Below are 17,051 nucleotides of genomic sequence, written 5' to 3'. Positions count from 1 at the left end.
GGCAGCCCCGAACGCGCTCAGCCGCGGGAGAACCACCGCACAGGCGACTCCGGGCTGCTCCCGTAACTTTTGGGCTGGCTAACTTGCCGCTTCCTGAGGCGGCCTCTGCAGAATGGCGAGCTGTAAACGGGGCAAATATAGCTTTGGCTCATTTGAGAGGTCGGCGTATTTGGCAAAACGCGCTGCTTTGGCTGCATCATATAATGGTGCACCTTGGATAGCCACAGAAGGGAAAAGCTGCCTGCCTGTAAAGTAACGAGGTGTTTCGTACTGCCGCCTGTACAAAAGAAAACGAATAGAAAAGCTTCCCATTTTCTAACCTGTAAATGCCCGTAGGCACCTGTAGTCCTGGTAAAACCGGTCAAAAGCTCATCCAAACTCTTGCAAAGGAGGAGGCTGGGCCAGGTCCTCTGACAGCACTCACAGCGCTGTTAGTGCCAGGGAGGTTACGGCTTGTACTTCTTGGTCCTTTTTGTGACTTTATAGAGTGTGAAGCAACTAAGGGGTCAAAGTGAATGACTGAGGTTCAAATATGAGCGTATTTCTCAAGCTAGTGAACAGTAGTGCAAAGTCTTCTCGGTGAGCACTTTGTAGGTGGCACGGTCCCACATGTATGGGAGAACTTGTGAACTTGCCTGAAGTCCCTCTGGCTTTGCTAATGAAGCCTTTTAGAAACCTCTTTGAAGACCTCTTTGAAAACCTTGGATGAGTTTGAGAGAGAGGACTGCTGATGGAACTGTTGTTTTTCAGACACGGTGTTATGGCTTAATAGTGGAAGGATGTAAATATGTGAGTATATGTAGGTTCACTGCTGATGCTGCATGAAGTTGTTAGAAAACAATTCTCTCTAATAGTAGCTCTTACTACCGGATTTTCTGTCCTATTAAAAGCATCCCAAAGCATAATTTGTGGCTCCTAAACATTCATTTAGCACTATCTAGGATATAATCTATGTTGGAAAAAATATGAAGTATTCTAAATAATATTCTGTTCTGAAGTAAGTTGCAAGCTGGCTTACATAGTAAAGAAGATTTTAAAGCAAAACCTTAGTACCTAAATTGGTAATGAAGCAGCAAGTTAATTTTTGGATCTGTTAACCTTCATTTGCTAACCTTGACATAGTCGTGTTAGCCTACAAAAGAGAACCTTGGTATAGCTACAAGGGTTGGTTTGTCAGTGCTGTAGGACAAAATTGTTTAAGCAGCTATAAATACTTAAATACTATGCGGTAAGTTTTCAGATTCCCTAGCAGCCAAAATCTCCTTCAGCTTCAATCTGAACCCAACCAACGGAAAGTTACTAGCAAAATCTGTGTGATGTTATTGGCGGTTGCCTGAAATTCTTGTCTGCCACCACACATCTTTTGTATTTACGCATTATGTCAGGGCTTAAATTCTTAGCATCTTTAGGCAAGCGTTGTGCTGGTAAGAGATGCAAGGCTTAAGGGTAAGCAGTAGTTCCGTGCAGGAGATGCAAATTGCAGCTGGCTGTATTGCCTCTCAGAATTTCTATTCCCTGAATAATCACTTTTACTGTGTGGAAAACAGTACTTGGGGGGGGGGGGGGGGGCGGGGGGAATTATGAATTTGTCTGGGTTTGCTAAGGCATTATACTTTTCAAGTACCTCTTTATTATCGGAGAAGTGGCTTGTTTAATTTTTGATGTCTTTGTAATGCTGGCATTGGTAGGAAACCACAAGGTACGAATTTCAGGTGAAAGGTACCTGTCCTCCCTTCTGGACTGGGTATCGCATTACAAAACAAATAACTATTTAAGCAATTAAACATAAGAAGTTTCATTTCTTTTGTGTCTAACAGTGTGGGTTAGCTCACAGTTAAGCTAATACTAAGTAATGGAATGGGTTTGGATTTTTTTTTTCCCTTTATTGTACTTGACCATCTTTTTTTGCACGAGTTGTAGAATTGCAATATTTGAATTTAACCTAGCCTTGTCCTGTTCAGCTAAGCTTGGTAAGAGATTCAGAAGTTAGTAATGAGGACTTTTTCACATAAGCCTAGTTTCTTTGGGAACCAGGGTGAAAAATGAAGCCTACACTGACATTGTAAAAAGTTACTGAAGTTCATTACAACCAGTTATATAACCAATGTCTTGGGAATTCAGAATTTAAAGCCACTGTCATGCAACATGAATGTCTGTTTTCCTTTGAAGTTATGCATTGCCATTTTGTTATAATATTTGAGCACTGTGATTTACCAAAAAACCCCAATATTTTGGTATTACAATTCTCATGGATTGTGTAGGTTTTTGCTTTCGACATTGACCCAAAGAAGGGCAGCTTGTTAATTTTATGTTCTGTAAAAGTTTTTGAAAAGGCAATGAACCAGGAAGATACCATGGAAGAACGGTTGATTTGATCCATCAGGAAGTCACACAAACATATCGTGATGGCACTCTTATTTTGGTAATGGATTAATTTAAGGGTTTTTTCACAGAATTTTGAAAGCCTTTGAAAAAGAAGCAGTAGAAAGGAATGAGAAAGGGACAGTGAGGTCAGTGAAGCTGGAAAGGCGAGATGATGGAGAAACGGGAAAGAACATTGAAAGGATGATCTGAAGACATAAGCCCTGAATGAAGCTTAACCTGTTTTGTTCACAGTGAAGGAATTAAACATGTTCTCTCTCTCTAATATGTGTATTTTGTTATAATATATTATATAATATTATAAATATATATATTTATAGAATAGACATTTTAAATATATATATCAAACATCATAAGAAGAGGTTACAAATAACCAATATGACAAATGATTCGCAGGCTGAGGGAGAAAGGAAATAGTCTTTAGCTGATGGGAGACAGAGAAGAACAGGGGAAGGGAAAGAGTGTGTGTGGGCAGGGAATTAAAGCTAAATCGCCTTCACTGTGGATGCAGTTGAGAGAAACAACTGACATATCCGAAACAGAGATGCTTCTGTTTTGAGAAAGTAAAGAGAGACTTTAGAGAAGATTTCTGATGCAAAACTGAGTTCAGTTTTGACCTTATTCTGTAAAATAAAGTGTTTCCTTAAATATATAAATTACACCTTAATAAACTTATTTTGTAATTATCTTATTTGTCTCTGAATTGTCATAATGTAAGTAATCAAATGCTAGAACAAGTCTATTCACATTCATAGAAATTTTTAAAATCTATATCTTAGAAACTCAAAATTATAAACCAACCAACCTCCATACAGGAGTTAATTAAATGCTTTCTTGCTTACTACTTATTTGGTTTAAAGCAGTTTCATATGGCCGTAAGAGTCACAACTTACTGGTCTAAGACTTAATCATCACCTAGCCCTCAGATTCAAAGATATTTTGTTCTTTTCTCTTTGGGAATTAGTAATCCTGTGATTAAGTTATGTGATAGGTTAGGTGGTTAGTTGTTTGCTTCTTTGTTTTAATACAAGAAGAATGGCCTTTTTAAAGATGACAACTGACTGTGTAAATTGGATCCTGAGTTGTTACAAAACCAGGTTGTTTGCCACTAGGCCACATAACAGACTCTGAAAGCAACAACAAAGCAGCCCCCAAAGTATCATGGGTTTATTTTTTCTGATGAGCCATATTAAGGTGGTTACTACTATTGTTTAAATTCCCATTGGAGATTATATGTCTGTAAAAATCACCTAAAAATTCACACTGCATCTGTAATTTACCCTGAGGTAATGGTTGTCATCTGACGGTCACCTACATAACCCTGTTCTTGAGATTTAGCTTTGGTATCGGGTGCAGTAGCACATCCTTGTTCTGAGTTACATGGTATTGGAAAGAATTCCAGAACTGTTCAGGTGCAGTAAGAATAATTAGGATCACTCATGTGCCCCAGTTTCTGCTCTCAAATTCTCATGTCCTGGGAGAAGTGGTTGGGTTTTGATATGCTTCCCCCCACCTTTTTCCCCCTGTAGTATAAGGCTAGGTTTACTTTATGAATGTGCAACTTTAAAAGATACGTAATTGCATTCATTTGCAGCTTGTTTCAAAGCCAGTTAAAGGTAATAGCTGCATCAAGTAAGTAACTGCAGCCATTCGTTATACACAGTAATACCTACTTAAAGAAAATACTTGATACTTTACTTTATTATTTTTTTATAGCAAACCCCAGTTTTTAATTCTGTATTCTTTAGAGTGTAATTTAAAACAATACATAAAACATAAGCCAGATCATTTAAATTACTGGATAGCCACTATATTTTCTTGTTTGCAACAATATAGACAAGGTAATTGGTTTCCTTTTAACTTTTGCAACAGAAAATAAAATTACCCAAGAAAACAGCGAGACGATACCCAGCATATGAGCTCTATCTCTATGGGGAAGGGAACTACGCTGAAGAAAACAAAAATCTCCTATTGACAGGAATTCCAGTTCTCTTTCTTCCTGGGAATGCTGGCAGTTACAAACAAGGTAAGCATTTTAGCTAAGATATAGGTATGTTACAAAGAGCTCTCATATTTATGTATTAGTTAGTGGCAAGAAGTTTTCTCTTTGAAATAATATCACCAAAAGTTATAATGGTTGACCATATGGTTATGGTGTAGATAACCTTGTTAGTCTATGGTTAATTTCAAGCAGTCAAAAGACTTCATTTTTATTTGAAATTGGTTGAACAGTTGAGCTATAATATTTTTCTGGAGTAAGACTTTAACTTTTGAAAGCTAGAAGCAGTACAGTTTATGCTGTACTATGGCAGCACTGCACCCTTGCTGTGTTTTTGATCGCAAACATCTAGTTGGTTTTGATTTGAACAACGTTTAGTGCAGTTATGCCAAATAAAACAAGACCTGAATTTGATTAGAAGAAACTGAACAAGCTACCATCTGTGATGTGAAGTAATTACGTGCTACAGAAAATAAGCATCATCTTGTGGCTTGCCCTGTAGCTTCCTTATTTCCTACCTCTTTATGTAGTGGTGTGTTTTCTTTAGCATCATCTTCCCACTTTACACATAGCCTGCTTTTGTTTTCCAGGTTATTCTCTCTTATGCTTCTAAGCTCCAAATGAAAAGAAGTAACAGTTTTAAAGCATTTTTATTTTTAATTGTAAATACCAAAGTTAGTAGTTTGATGAATGTGAAGTATTGTGTATAAGTGTTTATTCAAGTATCCGGTATTCCTTCCAGGCTGGGTTTGTCAGACTGTTATTTTTGTTCTCTAAAATGTGCTTTGAAACTGTTAGTAACACCCTTACGATGTTAGCAAAACTGAACGTGTATGTATGGGGAAAACCACTACAGTCTAAACCCTGGTGTCTTACTGTGATAATTTTTCCTTATATTTGCACTGAACTTGATGATTGAATTATCTGATTTCGGAGAACCTTTACAAAGTTATTTTCTTTAGAACATACCCATTTAGCTTATAAAAAAGTAAAATATTTTAGCAGCTTGTACTTTCAGAAAACCCATACAGTCTTGCAGGCACAATAGTATCCAAAGAAGATTACAAACATCATGATTATGAGGGATACCATATGGACTTTTGTAATTGTGTATGAAGTATCTGTGAATTAATGCTGTCTCTAAAAACATGGCAGTACATCACTATGCAGGAAATAAAATGGTACTTTCAGGGTATGTTAGGAATCAAAAGGAAGCACATGAAGAAAAACTTTAACTAGGTAAGTAGAAGTACTACATGCTGTGGATATAATGTGCTACATAACATCAGTAAGTATTTAAATATTTGTTCTTTGTTTTGAGAAATTGATTTAGGGAGACTGGCAATAAGTCATGTGCATTTTTCAAAATCTTTGTTAAAATAAATTGTTCTGCCTTAATTAGTGGCTCAGAATAGTTTTTGTTTTATTATGGAATTTATGAAAATTCATATTTTGTTCAGAATTTATTGCGGGATACCACACTTTAATTCTGATACCTAGATGAGCAGGGAAGGTGTTGCTATTGTTATTTTCATACTTGTTTAAAACATAGTCATATTTGCTGAGCAATGAAGACAGAAGTGCTGCTGCTGGCTTTTCTGGGCTTGTTATTTTGATGTGTTACAGGCACTTTTGAAACATGTTAATTCATCATCTTTCATGGGCACTAAAATGAACCTTTTAAAATGTACAAAATTGAGACTTTGAGTAAAAGATGGTGATCTGGTTTAATTGTTGGGAATGAACCTGAGAGTGGGAGAATTGAGATCCTGAGTTCTATTTAGGAATCTGTCACACACTCGCCTTGTGATCTTTGGCAATATTCTTGTTCCTTTTACCATGACCTCCAAGATATAAAGTTGTGATAAAATGCTTGATCCTTTAAATACTTTTTTCGGTCTTTTCAAACAGTGTTGAAGAAGTTCTTATTGCTTATTAGCTTTAGATAGAATTGGTGAAATGACTGCCTACAAATTAGATTTATAATTTTCATTATGCTGATAGTATCTGTTTGGGTGTTTGAACGTATAAAGTATTTCATAAATATTATTTTCCCATTTCATGACCTCTGGTGAAATTTGTTTGATATGTTAATTTCTATAGCAAACTTTTCCAAGAAGGAGGATTCTGCAGGCTGCAGATCTCTGAAACTGTTGCACTCTAGAAGAATCTTGCTTCTGTGTGCCGGATTTGGGCAGACCTTTCTGGCGATCATTAGTTATTTTATATACTCGCTTTTGGGACTTTCTCTTTTATTTTCTTCTTTCCCTACCATGCTTTTTTATTTGCAGCTGTTACTGTTCCCATCCTGCCATGTCTCCATGGAAACTCAGGGACAATTCTGCACTCGGAAGGCTGCATTAAATAGCCAGGGTTAGACAGAGAAGGCAGGTCAGAAGCAAGACCTTGTACACAGAACATTTTCTCCGTCAAGATTTTAGGTGGAAAAGTATCCTTTAGGGTTTGGTTTTCCAATCCCCCATACATATCTTGGTGGTATTTGGGAATGTTGTCCTAGAGTCGATGGCCTTCAAAGGAATTTTCGGAAAGCCTAGCAGTAGCAATGCCTCAAGAGTTGAAGTCAAGACTGCTCATTTTGCCTGCTTGTCCTGGTGGCGGTAAGAAGGTGCAAATGAGATGAGAAAAGCAGCCCTCAGGTGGAGGAACATAATCCTTGATCTTGTATGCTTTTTTTCTTTGACATAAAATATCTCTGTAGTCAGCGGTAAGCTAAGTCACATGGTTAGCTGCCATAAGCATAGTATGCAGCTCTTGGTAACTCGTCCCAAACTTTCTTTTCATCTAATCTGGTTTGTTCTTTTCCATGTTCTTCTGTAAGCTCTTGTTATATGTTTACTAATATTTTTTTTAGCAGAGAGATTCTTATAAAAATAGGAAATAATTATTTATTTTCTCCTTTTACAGTTTGGTTCTGACAGTGACTGGCTGATACTTTTGCCCTGATTATTTATATCTTCAAATCTGTTTTTGTAAAACAAGTGTGACTGCATATTAGAAAAGAGATTATTTGCTTTCGGATGTCTTCTTCATCCTTTTTTTACTTTTATAAATGACTTGAGATGAACAATGGATTTAAGATAACATTTGTTTCTTAATAGATTATATATTTATGTGTTTGTCTACTAATGACAGTGCTAAGCAGTGACTATTAGACTGTTCTAATTGATGTGGTTTCTTTTCCTAGTACGTTCTCTTGGCTCCATTGCACTTAGAAAAGCAGAAGATGTTGACTTCAAGTATCATTTTAATTTCTTCAGTGTCAACTTTAATGAGGAGTTGGTTGCATTATATGGTGGTAGTCTGCAACGACAGACCAAGTTTGTGCATGAATGCATAAAAGTAATTCTTAAGTTGTACAGGGTAAGTAGTGACGTGCTGAATAATGTACTTGCATTTTGGAATAGAATTCTGGGCTGCCTTTTCTGCTGGAAAACTGAAGAATGATGAATAAAGGAGGGAGACTTCATAATGGGTGTAGATAATTGAATGTGACAATAGTGCAACAGAGAATTGCTGCTCTTTAATAGATTTTTTTTTTTTAAATGTTTGTGGCAATCCCAGAGCTCTGGTTAGGTTCTATATTGTATTTCTAAATAAATACTTGCATGCACAATGTATGCTTTTTTTGTAGTAGAGACGTAAACTTTCCCTAGCTTATTAAAATATTAATATAGCATCATCTTACATCCAGTTTTCTCTAGGAAAGTTCTTTGGTATCCTGTGTCCCTAAGAGTCTCAGAAATTAAAATAACCTTAAGTTTCTTACGCTTACACAGGCTATATAATATTTTCTTTTGAGCTGGAAACTTCACGTTAAGCACATTTTTTGAGATAGCAACTAAATTTATATTCATTTTGTAAACTTGTCAAGTTGATACTAGTTAATATTATCCTTGAGAGGACATAAGTTAATTTGGGGGGGGAAGAATGTACAACTGATAACCATAGTTCAATGTCAAATCTATTTTTGATGTGTCTAATTACTCTTTTCTCAAGGATCGAGAATTTGCACCGACCAGTGTTGCAATAGTAGGTCATTCCATGGGTGGTCTTGTTGCAAGAGCATTGCTTACTCTGAAGAATTTTAAGCCTGAACTTATAAACCTCCTCATTACGCAAGCCACGCCTCACGTTGCACCTGTAATGCCTTTAGACAAATATCTTACTGGTGAGTATTGCAGGTTATCTAATTACATTGTATTTTTTATTGATCCTCTCAAGCATTAAGAGGTGAGATTCTTGCAAATCAACAGCAAAATATGCTGTTTTGTTTACTGTAATTAATCTATTCCTTTGTTACTCAGGTGGTTGTTTGAGAGTGCTAGGATACTGAGAGAAAGTAAGGTGTCATAAAATGGATTATGTGGACTTGAGCTTCTGTGCAGGGCCTGCGGCTCTCCATAATTTGTAACTTTAATAAGTTGTAGAGCATGTTACTGAATTTATAAGCTCTCCAGTGATGAATGACATTTTTTCTTTCTTTTTTGTAAAACTTGGCCTCTGTAATGCCTTTCTCTATCAAATTAATTGCCTACATAGAGTCATTTATGTAGAAGTTACTAAATATAAAGTTTGTCATGCCCAAAGGTTGGGGGGGTGAGAATATTAAATATGGATTTAATTATATCTATTTTATACAATATATTTAAACAAAAGATAGATCATATTTTCTGCTTACTTAAATAACTGTGGCATAAAAAATGAAGTATAATCATTATGCGTGTACTATACACTTCCTGAAGAGCTAGATTTGACTAAACTATACTGATGAAATATGTGCTTAGTGATAATTGTGCTGCTACATGTAGATATTGAGGGAATTGGTGAAGGAAAGGGAATAGACATTTATTTTCATTATTCTCTGTGACACCCGAGAGGAATGGATTATCTTTAGCTGCTGAAATTGATTTATTGTGCTTGTATTAATTCTACCTCCTACAATTGATTGCAATACAATGCTGCTTCCTTGTTGACTGTTTCTGGACTGTGGCTGTCCTTAAAATAAATCTGTAGTTTGCTACTTAAACAATATATGTGCTCAGCTGATACAGAAAGTGTAAGTGTATCTGTCTTTCCCAACTGCTACCTCCTTGGGGTTAAAACAATAATTTTCCTTCCTTATATGAAACAAAAGTGATAATTGGAGCTTGAATGCCTCTAAGGGGGCTTACAGAAACTTTTAGTTAAAAGTTTCTCTAGCTTTTTTGTATTATCAAATAGACTTATGGGGAAATTGTGATTGATTTTAATATATATTATAGATTTTTATACAGCTGTAAACAATCATTGGATTTTGAAGGCCCAAGATTTAAGAAATTTAACTACCCTTTCTGTGGCCGGAGGATTCAGAGATTACCAAGTTCGTGCAGGACTGACTTTTCTACCAAGATTGAGTCAACATGACAGTGCCTTATCTGTTGTGGTAAAAAAGCAAACTTTCTTTGTTTTTGCATGGAGCCATGTTAGATAGCTATTTATGTAATACATGTATCGGTGTCTAATTATAGTCTATATGTGCAGTATAGTATAACTAAATATGAAAATACTACATGTGAAATCACAAAGTAGATAGTGTACAGTTATAAAACCATAAATGGTTGATGTAGTATAAATGAGTGTACATTAGAAGAGGATGCGTTGGGGTGGATTTGAATCATCTACCACTTGGTACTGTTTCTTCTCCCCACCTTCTTGCGCCTTTTTAGTTTCAGAACTCAGGTTTTATTTTCCTGCGTTTTACAGGAGATGTGTATGTGAAGACTGACGGATGTGCAGTATAGGAGTAGAGTACTGGTTTGATAGTAAAAAGAGAGCTTTGGCTTTGAGCCTTCTTTTTGTATTTATTGTTTTTCAAAGAACTTAGTGATAGAAAGGATCTACTGGATCATCAAGTCCAGTCTTCTGCTTTTGCAGGCATCTATCTCCTTCCAAAATTAATCAAGCAACATCATAGAAGCAGTTAGGTTTGTCATTCCATCCCCCCCGACATGGAAGACGCTAGAAAACACTCCTCAGTAGGAAGAAAATTTGTAATTTCCAACTTTGATTTACTGCACAAGCCAGCTTTTAAATGTGTTTGTTCTGACATCAACTTGAAATGTTATCTGAAATAGTTGTCATTCCCCTGGTGTTTACTTCCCTGGCCATTTTACAGAAAGCTGTCTATAAATAGTCTCAGTTCTGATTCTGCTAGGCTAAGAAGATTAACTCTGCATTGCCTTTGTCCTAGTAACTGTTCTCTGCATCTGCTCTACTTTAATTTCTCCTGAGTGTTGGTGACCAGAATTTTGCATGAGATCTCATGTGTAGCGGTACCAGTTCTTTCTCATGTTTTTTTGGTTTTCAGTTTGGAAGTTTTTGTTTTGTTTTGGGGGCTGTTTTGTTGTTGGTTTTTGGTTTGGTTTTTTTCTTCCTGGCTGTAAAATAGTTCATAGCTTACTTGAATCAAGTTGTACAACTAGGTGATGAGCTCCATTTATGGGAGGCATTTTTGGTATTATTAGTCCCTAAAATGCAATACATGCGATACACTCATACAAATTAATAGCTTCAGACTGTCCAGTTCTTTCTGCATGGTGTTCTGATGCTCCTTTCTGTTGAGGATGCCCTTGCTTTTTCAGCAGCAGCTTTCACGCTTCTATTCCTGTGTGTCAGGATCACTTATTAAAATAGTAAGATTAGTCATAGAAGCAGTCTTTGAAGAAATTTTTGGTAAGTTTCCTCCATACCGTTATTTGCCCCTTGACCATTCGTCTCTGCTATCTAACATTGGTAACTTAGTCATTTTGTTTTACAAGTCCTGTTTTACAAGTGCTTCCGCACTTGTAAGATTTCTGACTGAAGAAGTCATTCTATGGTACCCTAGTCCCTGAAACTCTTAAGATAAACACTATTCTTTTTGATAGTTCTGCAAATACGTTTAAATAAGGAGGGGAAAGGCTTGCTTAGAATTTTGAAATGTTGAATACTAACAAAATCTTAACTTTTTTCCTTTGCCAAACAGAGCTCAGCTGTGCCTAGAGCTTGGGTCTCAACAGACCATCTCTCCATAGTGTGGTAAGCTAATGGAACAAAGGTTAATTGACTGACTGTACATCTGTTCTCTACTGTTATCACATTATACAATAATTTAACTTCAGTATAATATTATGTTGTCTCTACTGACCACTTTTATTGCCCTGGATATTTCCTTTCTAGATTTGATTTTACTTATCCTGTCTTCTAGGTGCAAAGAATTGATCCTGGCTACCATCAGAGCTTTTTTTGATCTCATAGATGAGAATACAAGGCAGGTTTGTATATGTGATCTCCTGTATATTTCCCCATCACACTTTCTTCTTCCATCCCAGAATGCTTAATCAGGACAAATATCACCCTATTATACAGAAAACTCCTTTTTGATTATTCTAAGTCACGCTGAGAAAATTGTTGCCGTTTTGTACCAGTCACTGAAAAATCTTGTAGCTTTGTTTTGTTTTGACAAATGTGGCAGAAATAATTAGGTGTTAACTCAGTTTTTATTAGCGACTGCTTGATGCTTTATAGCTGGGGCGTGGACTGAACTTTTCTTCCATAATGCAGCAGGTTTAGTTGACCTTGCACCAGGATAAACAAATTTTGCTAGCTGTGTAGCTTTGAATGTGACCTCTCAATGTGTGTTCGAATCACCTTCTCTGACTAGTATACAAAGGATGAAAAACTGTGATAGTTTAACTCAGACATAATACTTCTCAAACTTCCCCATGTGTTGTCGTCATAGAGGCCAGCACGTATTTGTGGTATTCTTCTGCAAATAGCACTTACAAAAATTGAATGCAAGTAAAATACTAGCATATTTGTTTACCTCCAGCTACCATTATTTATTGGTTTTCTAAATAAATATACTGCATCTTACTTTTTGAAAACTGTTGGAGAAATCTCCCATTGTACTCTGTTCTCTTTCTGAAATGTTATGCAGCAATAAACATGAATTGGAATTCAGGTCCAAGAGGTTGAAAATGTGTAAGAGCAGAGCCCCAGACATAGATGAGGAAGGCTTCCAGGTGTTGTTCTTTGAGGCTGTTTGAGACTTTTCTAATTTCTTAGGTGTAGTCACTTTAACATGCGATTTAGAGAGACAAAAAGGGGATACAGTTGTTCTGGAGTTGACTGGCAGTGTGCGGGAGGGTTAAACTTTTCAGAAATCGGTTCTAATGGCCACAATTTTGCAAAAATTAGTCCTGGAAATTTGATTTTGGGGGAAAAAAAAAAAAACAAAACAAAACAAAAAACCCCACAAAACAAAAAAAACCCAAAACAACCAAAAATCCAACCCCAAACAAAAGTGAATCCCACTGTAGCTCTACAGCTATTTGGATGCTTGAAATATTAAGATGAGATGTAGTAAGCTGGATTTGTGAACTCAGACTAGCAAATATAAATGTAAGAATTTTTCCTAAACTCTGGCATAAGTGTGTTATTTCAGGAAGAATGCATGTGTATCTATAAAGAAAGTTCAACAGAATGGTTTCCTTGTGTTAACAGTAGGCAAGGATATAAAACTCCTTGTCCTGGTTTTGGCTGGGATAGAGTTAATTTTATTCCTAGTAGCTGGTATAGTGCTGTGTTTTGGATTTAGCATAACATTGATAACACACTGATGGTTTAGTTGTTGCTAAGTAATGTTTACACTGGTCAAGGACTTTTCAGCTCCCAGGCTCTGCCAGGTGCACAAGAAGCTGGGAGAGGGCACAGCCCAACTGGTCAAAGGGCTATTCCATACCATATGGCGTCATGCTCCGTATAGAAACTGGGGGAGTTGGCTGGGGGACAGCGATTGCTGCTCAGGGACTGGCTGGGCATCGGTCAGCGGGCAGTGAGTGGTTGCATCACTTGCTTTTTATCCCTTGGGTTTTGTTCCTCTCTTGCTCTCTCTCTCATTGTTTTCCTTTTCATTACAATTTATTATTTTTATTTTGTTTTATTTCAATTATTGAACTGTTCTTATCTCAACCCACGAGTTTTCTTACTTTTGCTCTTCAGATTCTCTCCCCCGTCCCACCAGAGGGGAGGGGGAGCACATGGCTGTGTGGTGCTTGGTTGCTGACTGGAGCTAAATCACAACAGTCCTACAAGTTTTAGCTGTGCTTTATAACATGTGTAGACTTTCTGTGTTGCAGTGATTTAATATTGATGGCACTTTATTTGTTCAGATTATTGAATTTAGAATAGAAATTGTACTGTGTCTTCTAACAATCTCTCCTGCCTCTCATCCCCAAAACTGTATTGCTAGCTATGATCATGTGATGATTGTAAATCACACAAATCGGTAAAACAAAATTTGACAATGTGCTCTTTTTTTAGATAACTGAGGATCCAAAGAAGAGAATGTCTGTACTGAATCACCACTTTGTGAGACACCCTGCCAAGATATTTGAGGAAAATCCTGAAGCTTTTAAGGAACTCACAGGTGTGCAGCAGTTTTCTTTTGAACAGAATTCAATGATACTTCTTTGTTAATAGTTAATCTTCTCACTAGCAAATTTCTGGAATACATTTTGTCCTTCTTCAGACGTTGCTAATATGATATATGGGTTATAGACCTAAACTAGCAGCTTTTGTGTGGTTTCAGCACTAAATAGGTTAAAAGGGGTAGGAGCAAAAATCTGTCACTTTTATATGGCTTAGATTCTGGGGGACGAGCAGGGGTCATATTTACACCAGGACGTCCAGTAGCAATCTCAGAAATCAGGAATAGCTGGATGTCAAAAGTGCAGTCTAATCTACGCTTACATCCCATGTTTGCAAGAGGGATAGTATGGGTGTTGTAGAGCCATTGTGTTTAGTTTTGTGCTGCTCATGGAAATCCTGAATATTCAGACCTGCTTCATCAGTGACTTCCTTTTTTAATGACGTGGCAGGGTAAAATAGACTGCACGCTAATGGTTTCCTTGTAACTGCTAAGAATGCATAGTTCGAGGTGAGAAATTTTGACTGCATGGAGTTTTGGGAACTAAACAGAACTTTTGCAGGGCACAGCTGTATTCCTAGTTTTCTGAAGTGGGCTGAACCACTTTATGAAAGTCATTTTATTTCAGGAATTTTCTTAATGTAAGCTGTTGCAGAAGTACTAAGGTAACTTTGGTGTCCAGTTTTGGCCGCCCTAGTATAAGTCAGCATTTAGGCATTGACATATACTGAAGTGAGTATGGAGCAGAGGACCACCAAAATGGCTAGCTCCTGGGGCATAGGACATGGGGGAGAGAGGCTGAGTGAACTGGTTTTTTTTTCACCCTAAAGAGAATGCTAAGGGTGATCCTCTTGCTGTCTTCAACTACTTAACAAAAGATTGGAGAGAAGGTGAAGCTAGATTTTTCTTAGAGGTGCACAGTGATAACACAATAGGCAGTAGAGTCCAGTTACAACAAAAGAAATTAGATATTAGGAAAAAGTACTTCACCGGGAGGGTGGTCAAGCACTGGAACAGGTGCCCAAAGAGGTTGTGGAACTGATTTTTTTTGTTTGTTTGTTTACCTTTGTTGGGTTCAGTTTTTAGCAATAGGGAGGAAAATGTTTAAATTGGATTTCATGTTTGCATCTTCCTATTTGTGGTGACCTCTTAACACTTGACACACACTAAATTTCTGTGAACTTGTTACTCTAGTTACACAGAAGAAAGATATTAACCTTCTTGAATGACAATTTGCATTGTTTGTATCTCTGATCTCTTCTCTGTCTTACTCTTTTTCTGTCTTACTCTTTTTCTCCAGACATATCTTTAAACTGCTACAATTTTCTTGTACATGTTATTCGCTTCATTGTTGACTTGCTTCTACACAAATTACTGTATTAGTTTTCTTAAAAGGCTGACAGGAACAAAGATTGGGCCTGTTTCTACTGTTGCCTCAGCTTTAATCAGTCACCATGTAATTACGTTAGTATCATTCAGTTTCTTATTTGTTTTGTTGCCTTGAGAGCTTTGTTTCAAGATCCATAGGTTTTTTATTTTACAATTAATAGGTAGTAATTGAATCCTAGGGGATTCAATTACTGCAGTTTCCTATGTAACTGATGATAACTGTTGCGTGTAATTCTAAGCAGTAGCAATCCTGAGTGTTGATTAAAGTTTATAAAGTTTATGGCCATTTACAGATAGACCTTGGTGATAAGTAACAGATAAGATTTTGGAGATAAGGATAATAGTTCCTGCAGTGTGGCATATAAAAACATATTTATTTTTAGGAGCTCTCATGTGGATTACAGTCAAAGCCTCAAAATGGACTTACTCAGTTTACAATGTAAGTAACATTTTTTTCTCATTGTGTTTTTATGTTTATTTTTTTACTAATAAGCAATTTTTTTTTTTTTTAAGGACTCTGATGGAAAATATTTCACATTTCCTCTTGCAAGCCACAGAAAATCATACAGTCATGTTTACTGTGCAAACAGTATGTTGGTGAGAAAATACTTCTTTAATGTCTGGAGTTTGTTTATAAAGCTGTGGGGTTTTTTAAATTAGATTTGCTGCAGTTTTAAGGCAGTTTAATGAACAGTTGTTGAAATTACTGACATCCATTTACATTCACAGCCTAGTACATTGTGTTAGATGTACTTCCTGCTTTAGCATGTCACATTTAGTGTTCAAGATCTGAAACCTTCAATGCCATCTGACCCTCAAATAGTTTATTTTTCACTCTCTTACGGGTAGCCGCAGATTACTTTCTCCTTTAATTTAGTGTCATTCTCTATTGATGGTTTTGAATGAAGAAGTTATTTTTAGTGGTGCCAGAATTCAGCCATACTTCTAATTTGGGACAGGTGTTTTATAGGTTTGCTTTCCCATAATAAAATTTAAGTGAGCCTGAAAGGCTACGGAGATCTTCCACTAAGCAGTGGAAGCGAATGGAAGCCAGATGAGAAAACAGCACCTTCTCAGTTGTCTCCTCTATTGAGAGGAGAGGCGATGATGTGCATTTCTTGTATTTCTAGCTCAAGACACATGAATTCAGCCAACATGTTTTTGAATTTTTTTAAAAATATTTTTTGAAAGGAATTAATGTAATCTCTTGGCAAACTGGAGATTGATAAATATGCCTTTCAGAATTATGTGAGTATTTAAGTATAGTGGCAAGAAAATTGAGATGCTTTCCCGTTCCATCCTGCCTGTCCCTGTTGCCACTCCTCCCCTTACCAAAGAAGAGGTTCATACCACCACTGTGAAAAAAGAGAGTATATTCTCAGTGCTTTTCTTATTATCCTTCCCAGTAGCACCTTCAGTATTTACACATTTGTTGTGATCTTAGTTGTGCTTTAATAGGGTTACTTTTGCCTTTGTTGTAATGTCTTAAAGACAGGACAGGAGGAGGAGGTACAGAACAATGTCTGAGATACTTGCATTATGGTGCTATCACTTCAGAACACTTACATTCTTGAGGGTGGGAGCAGTAGAACATTAAAAATCTGAAATATTCTTTGACTGCTTAGGATAGTACCTTGAGACATTTCTTCTAGTTAGAAAAGATTAAACTTTAATAAAATTGAATTTTACATCATATGTAAGGCAGATATTTTTTTAAGAGAAATGATGGAAGTTTTTTTGCTTAATCTTGTATTTGTTTTTAGAAAAATATATTGATTCATAACCAGAAAAGGTGGCAAATGGAAGGAATTT

At 36.6% G+C, this 17,051-nt stretch overlaps 1 protein-coding gene across 4 annotated transcripts in view; it reads left to right on the top strand.

Moving 5' to 3' along the window:
- PGAP1 (post-GPI attachment to proteins inositol deacylase 1) overlaps positions 1 to 17,051 on the top strand; it is a 46,544-nt gene that overhangs the window by 801 nt on the left and 28,692 nt on the right. For 2 of the 4 annotated variants that reach the window (XM_075511991.1, XM_075511989.1), the window contains exons 2-11: positions 665 to 789; positions 4,255 to 4,408; positions 7,587 to 7,762; positions 8,399 to 8,570; positions 9,664 to 9,824; positions 11,406 to 11,458; positions 11,628 to 11,694; positions 13,745 to 13,850; positions 15,623 to 15,678; positions 15,753 to 15,836. In XM_075511991.1, the coding sequence (XP_075368106.1) occupies positions 706 to 789; positions 4,255 to 4,408; positions 7,587 to 7,762; positions 8,399 to 8,570; positions 9,664 to 9,824; positions 11,406 to 11,458; positions 11,628 to 11,694; positions 13,745 to 13,850; positions 15,623 to 15,678; positions 15,753 to 15,836 (1,113 nt within the window). In that variant the 5' untranslated portion in view covers positions 665 to 705. The remainder of the gene's footprint in view (positions 1 to 664; positions 790 to 4,254; positions 4,409 to 7,586; positions 7,763 to 8,398; positions 8,571 to 9,663; positions 9,825 to 11,405; positions 11,459 to 11,627; positions 11,695 to 13,744; positions 13,851 to 15,622; positions 15,679 to 15,752; positions 15,837 to 17,051) is intronic. The other 2 variants (XM_075511992.1, XM_075511988.1) reach the window with 1 other exon arrangement.

Source organism: Mycteria americana, chromosome 9 (genome assembly GCF_035582795.1).
Source record: "Mycteria americana isolate JAX WOST 10 ecotype Jacksonville Zoo and Gardens chromosome 9, USCA_MyAme_1.0, whole genome shotgun sequence".
NCBI classification, from domain to species: domain Eukaryota; kingdom Metazoa; phylum Chordata; class Aves; order Ciconiiformes; family Ciconiidae; genus Mycteria; species Mycteria americana.
The sequence above is the reverse complement of the archived record's forward strand: the minus strand, read 5'-3'. Positions and strand labels throughout refer to the sequence as shown.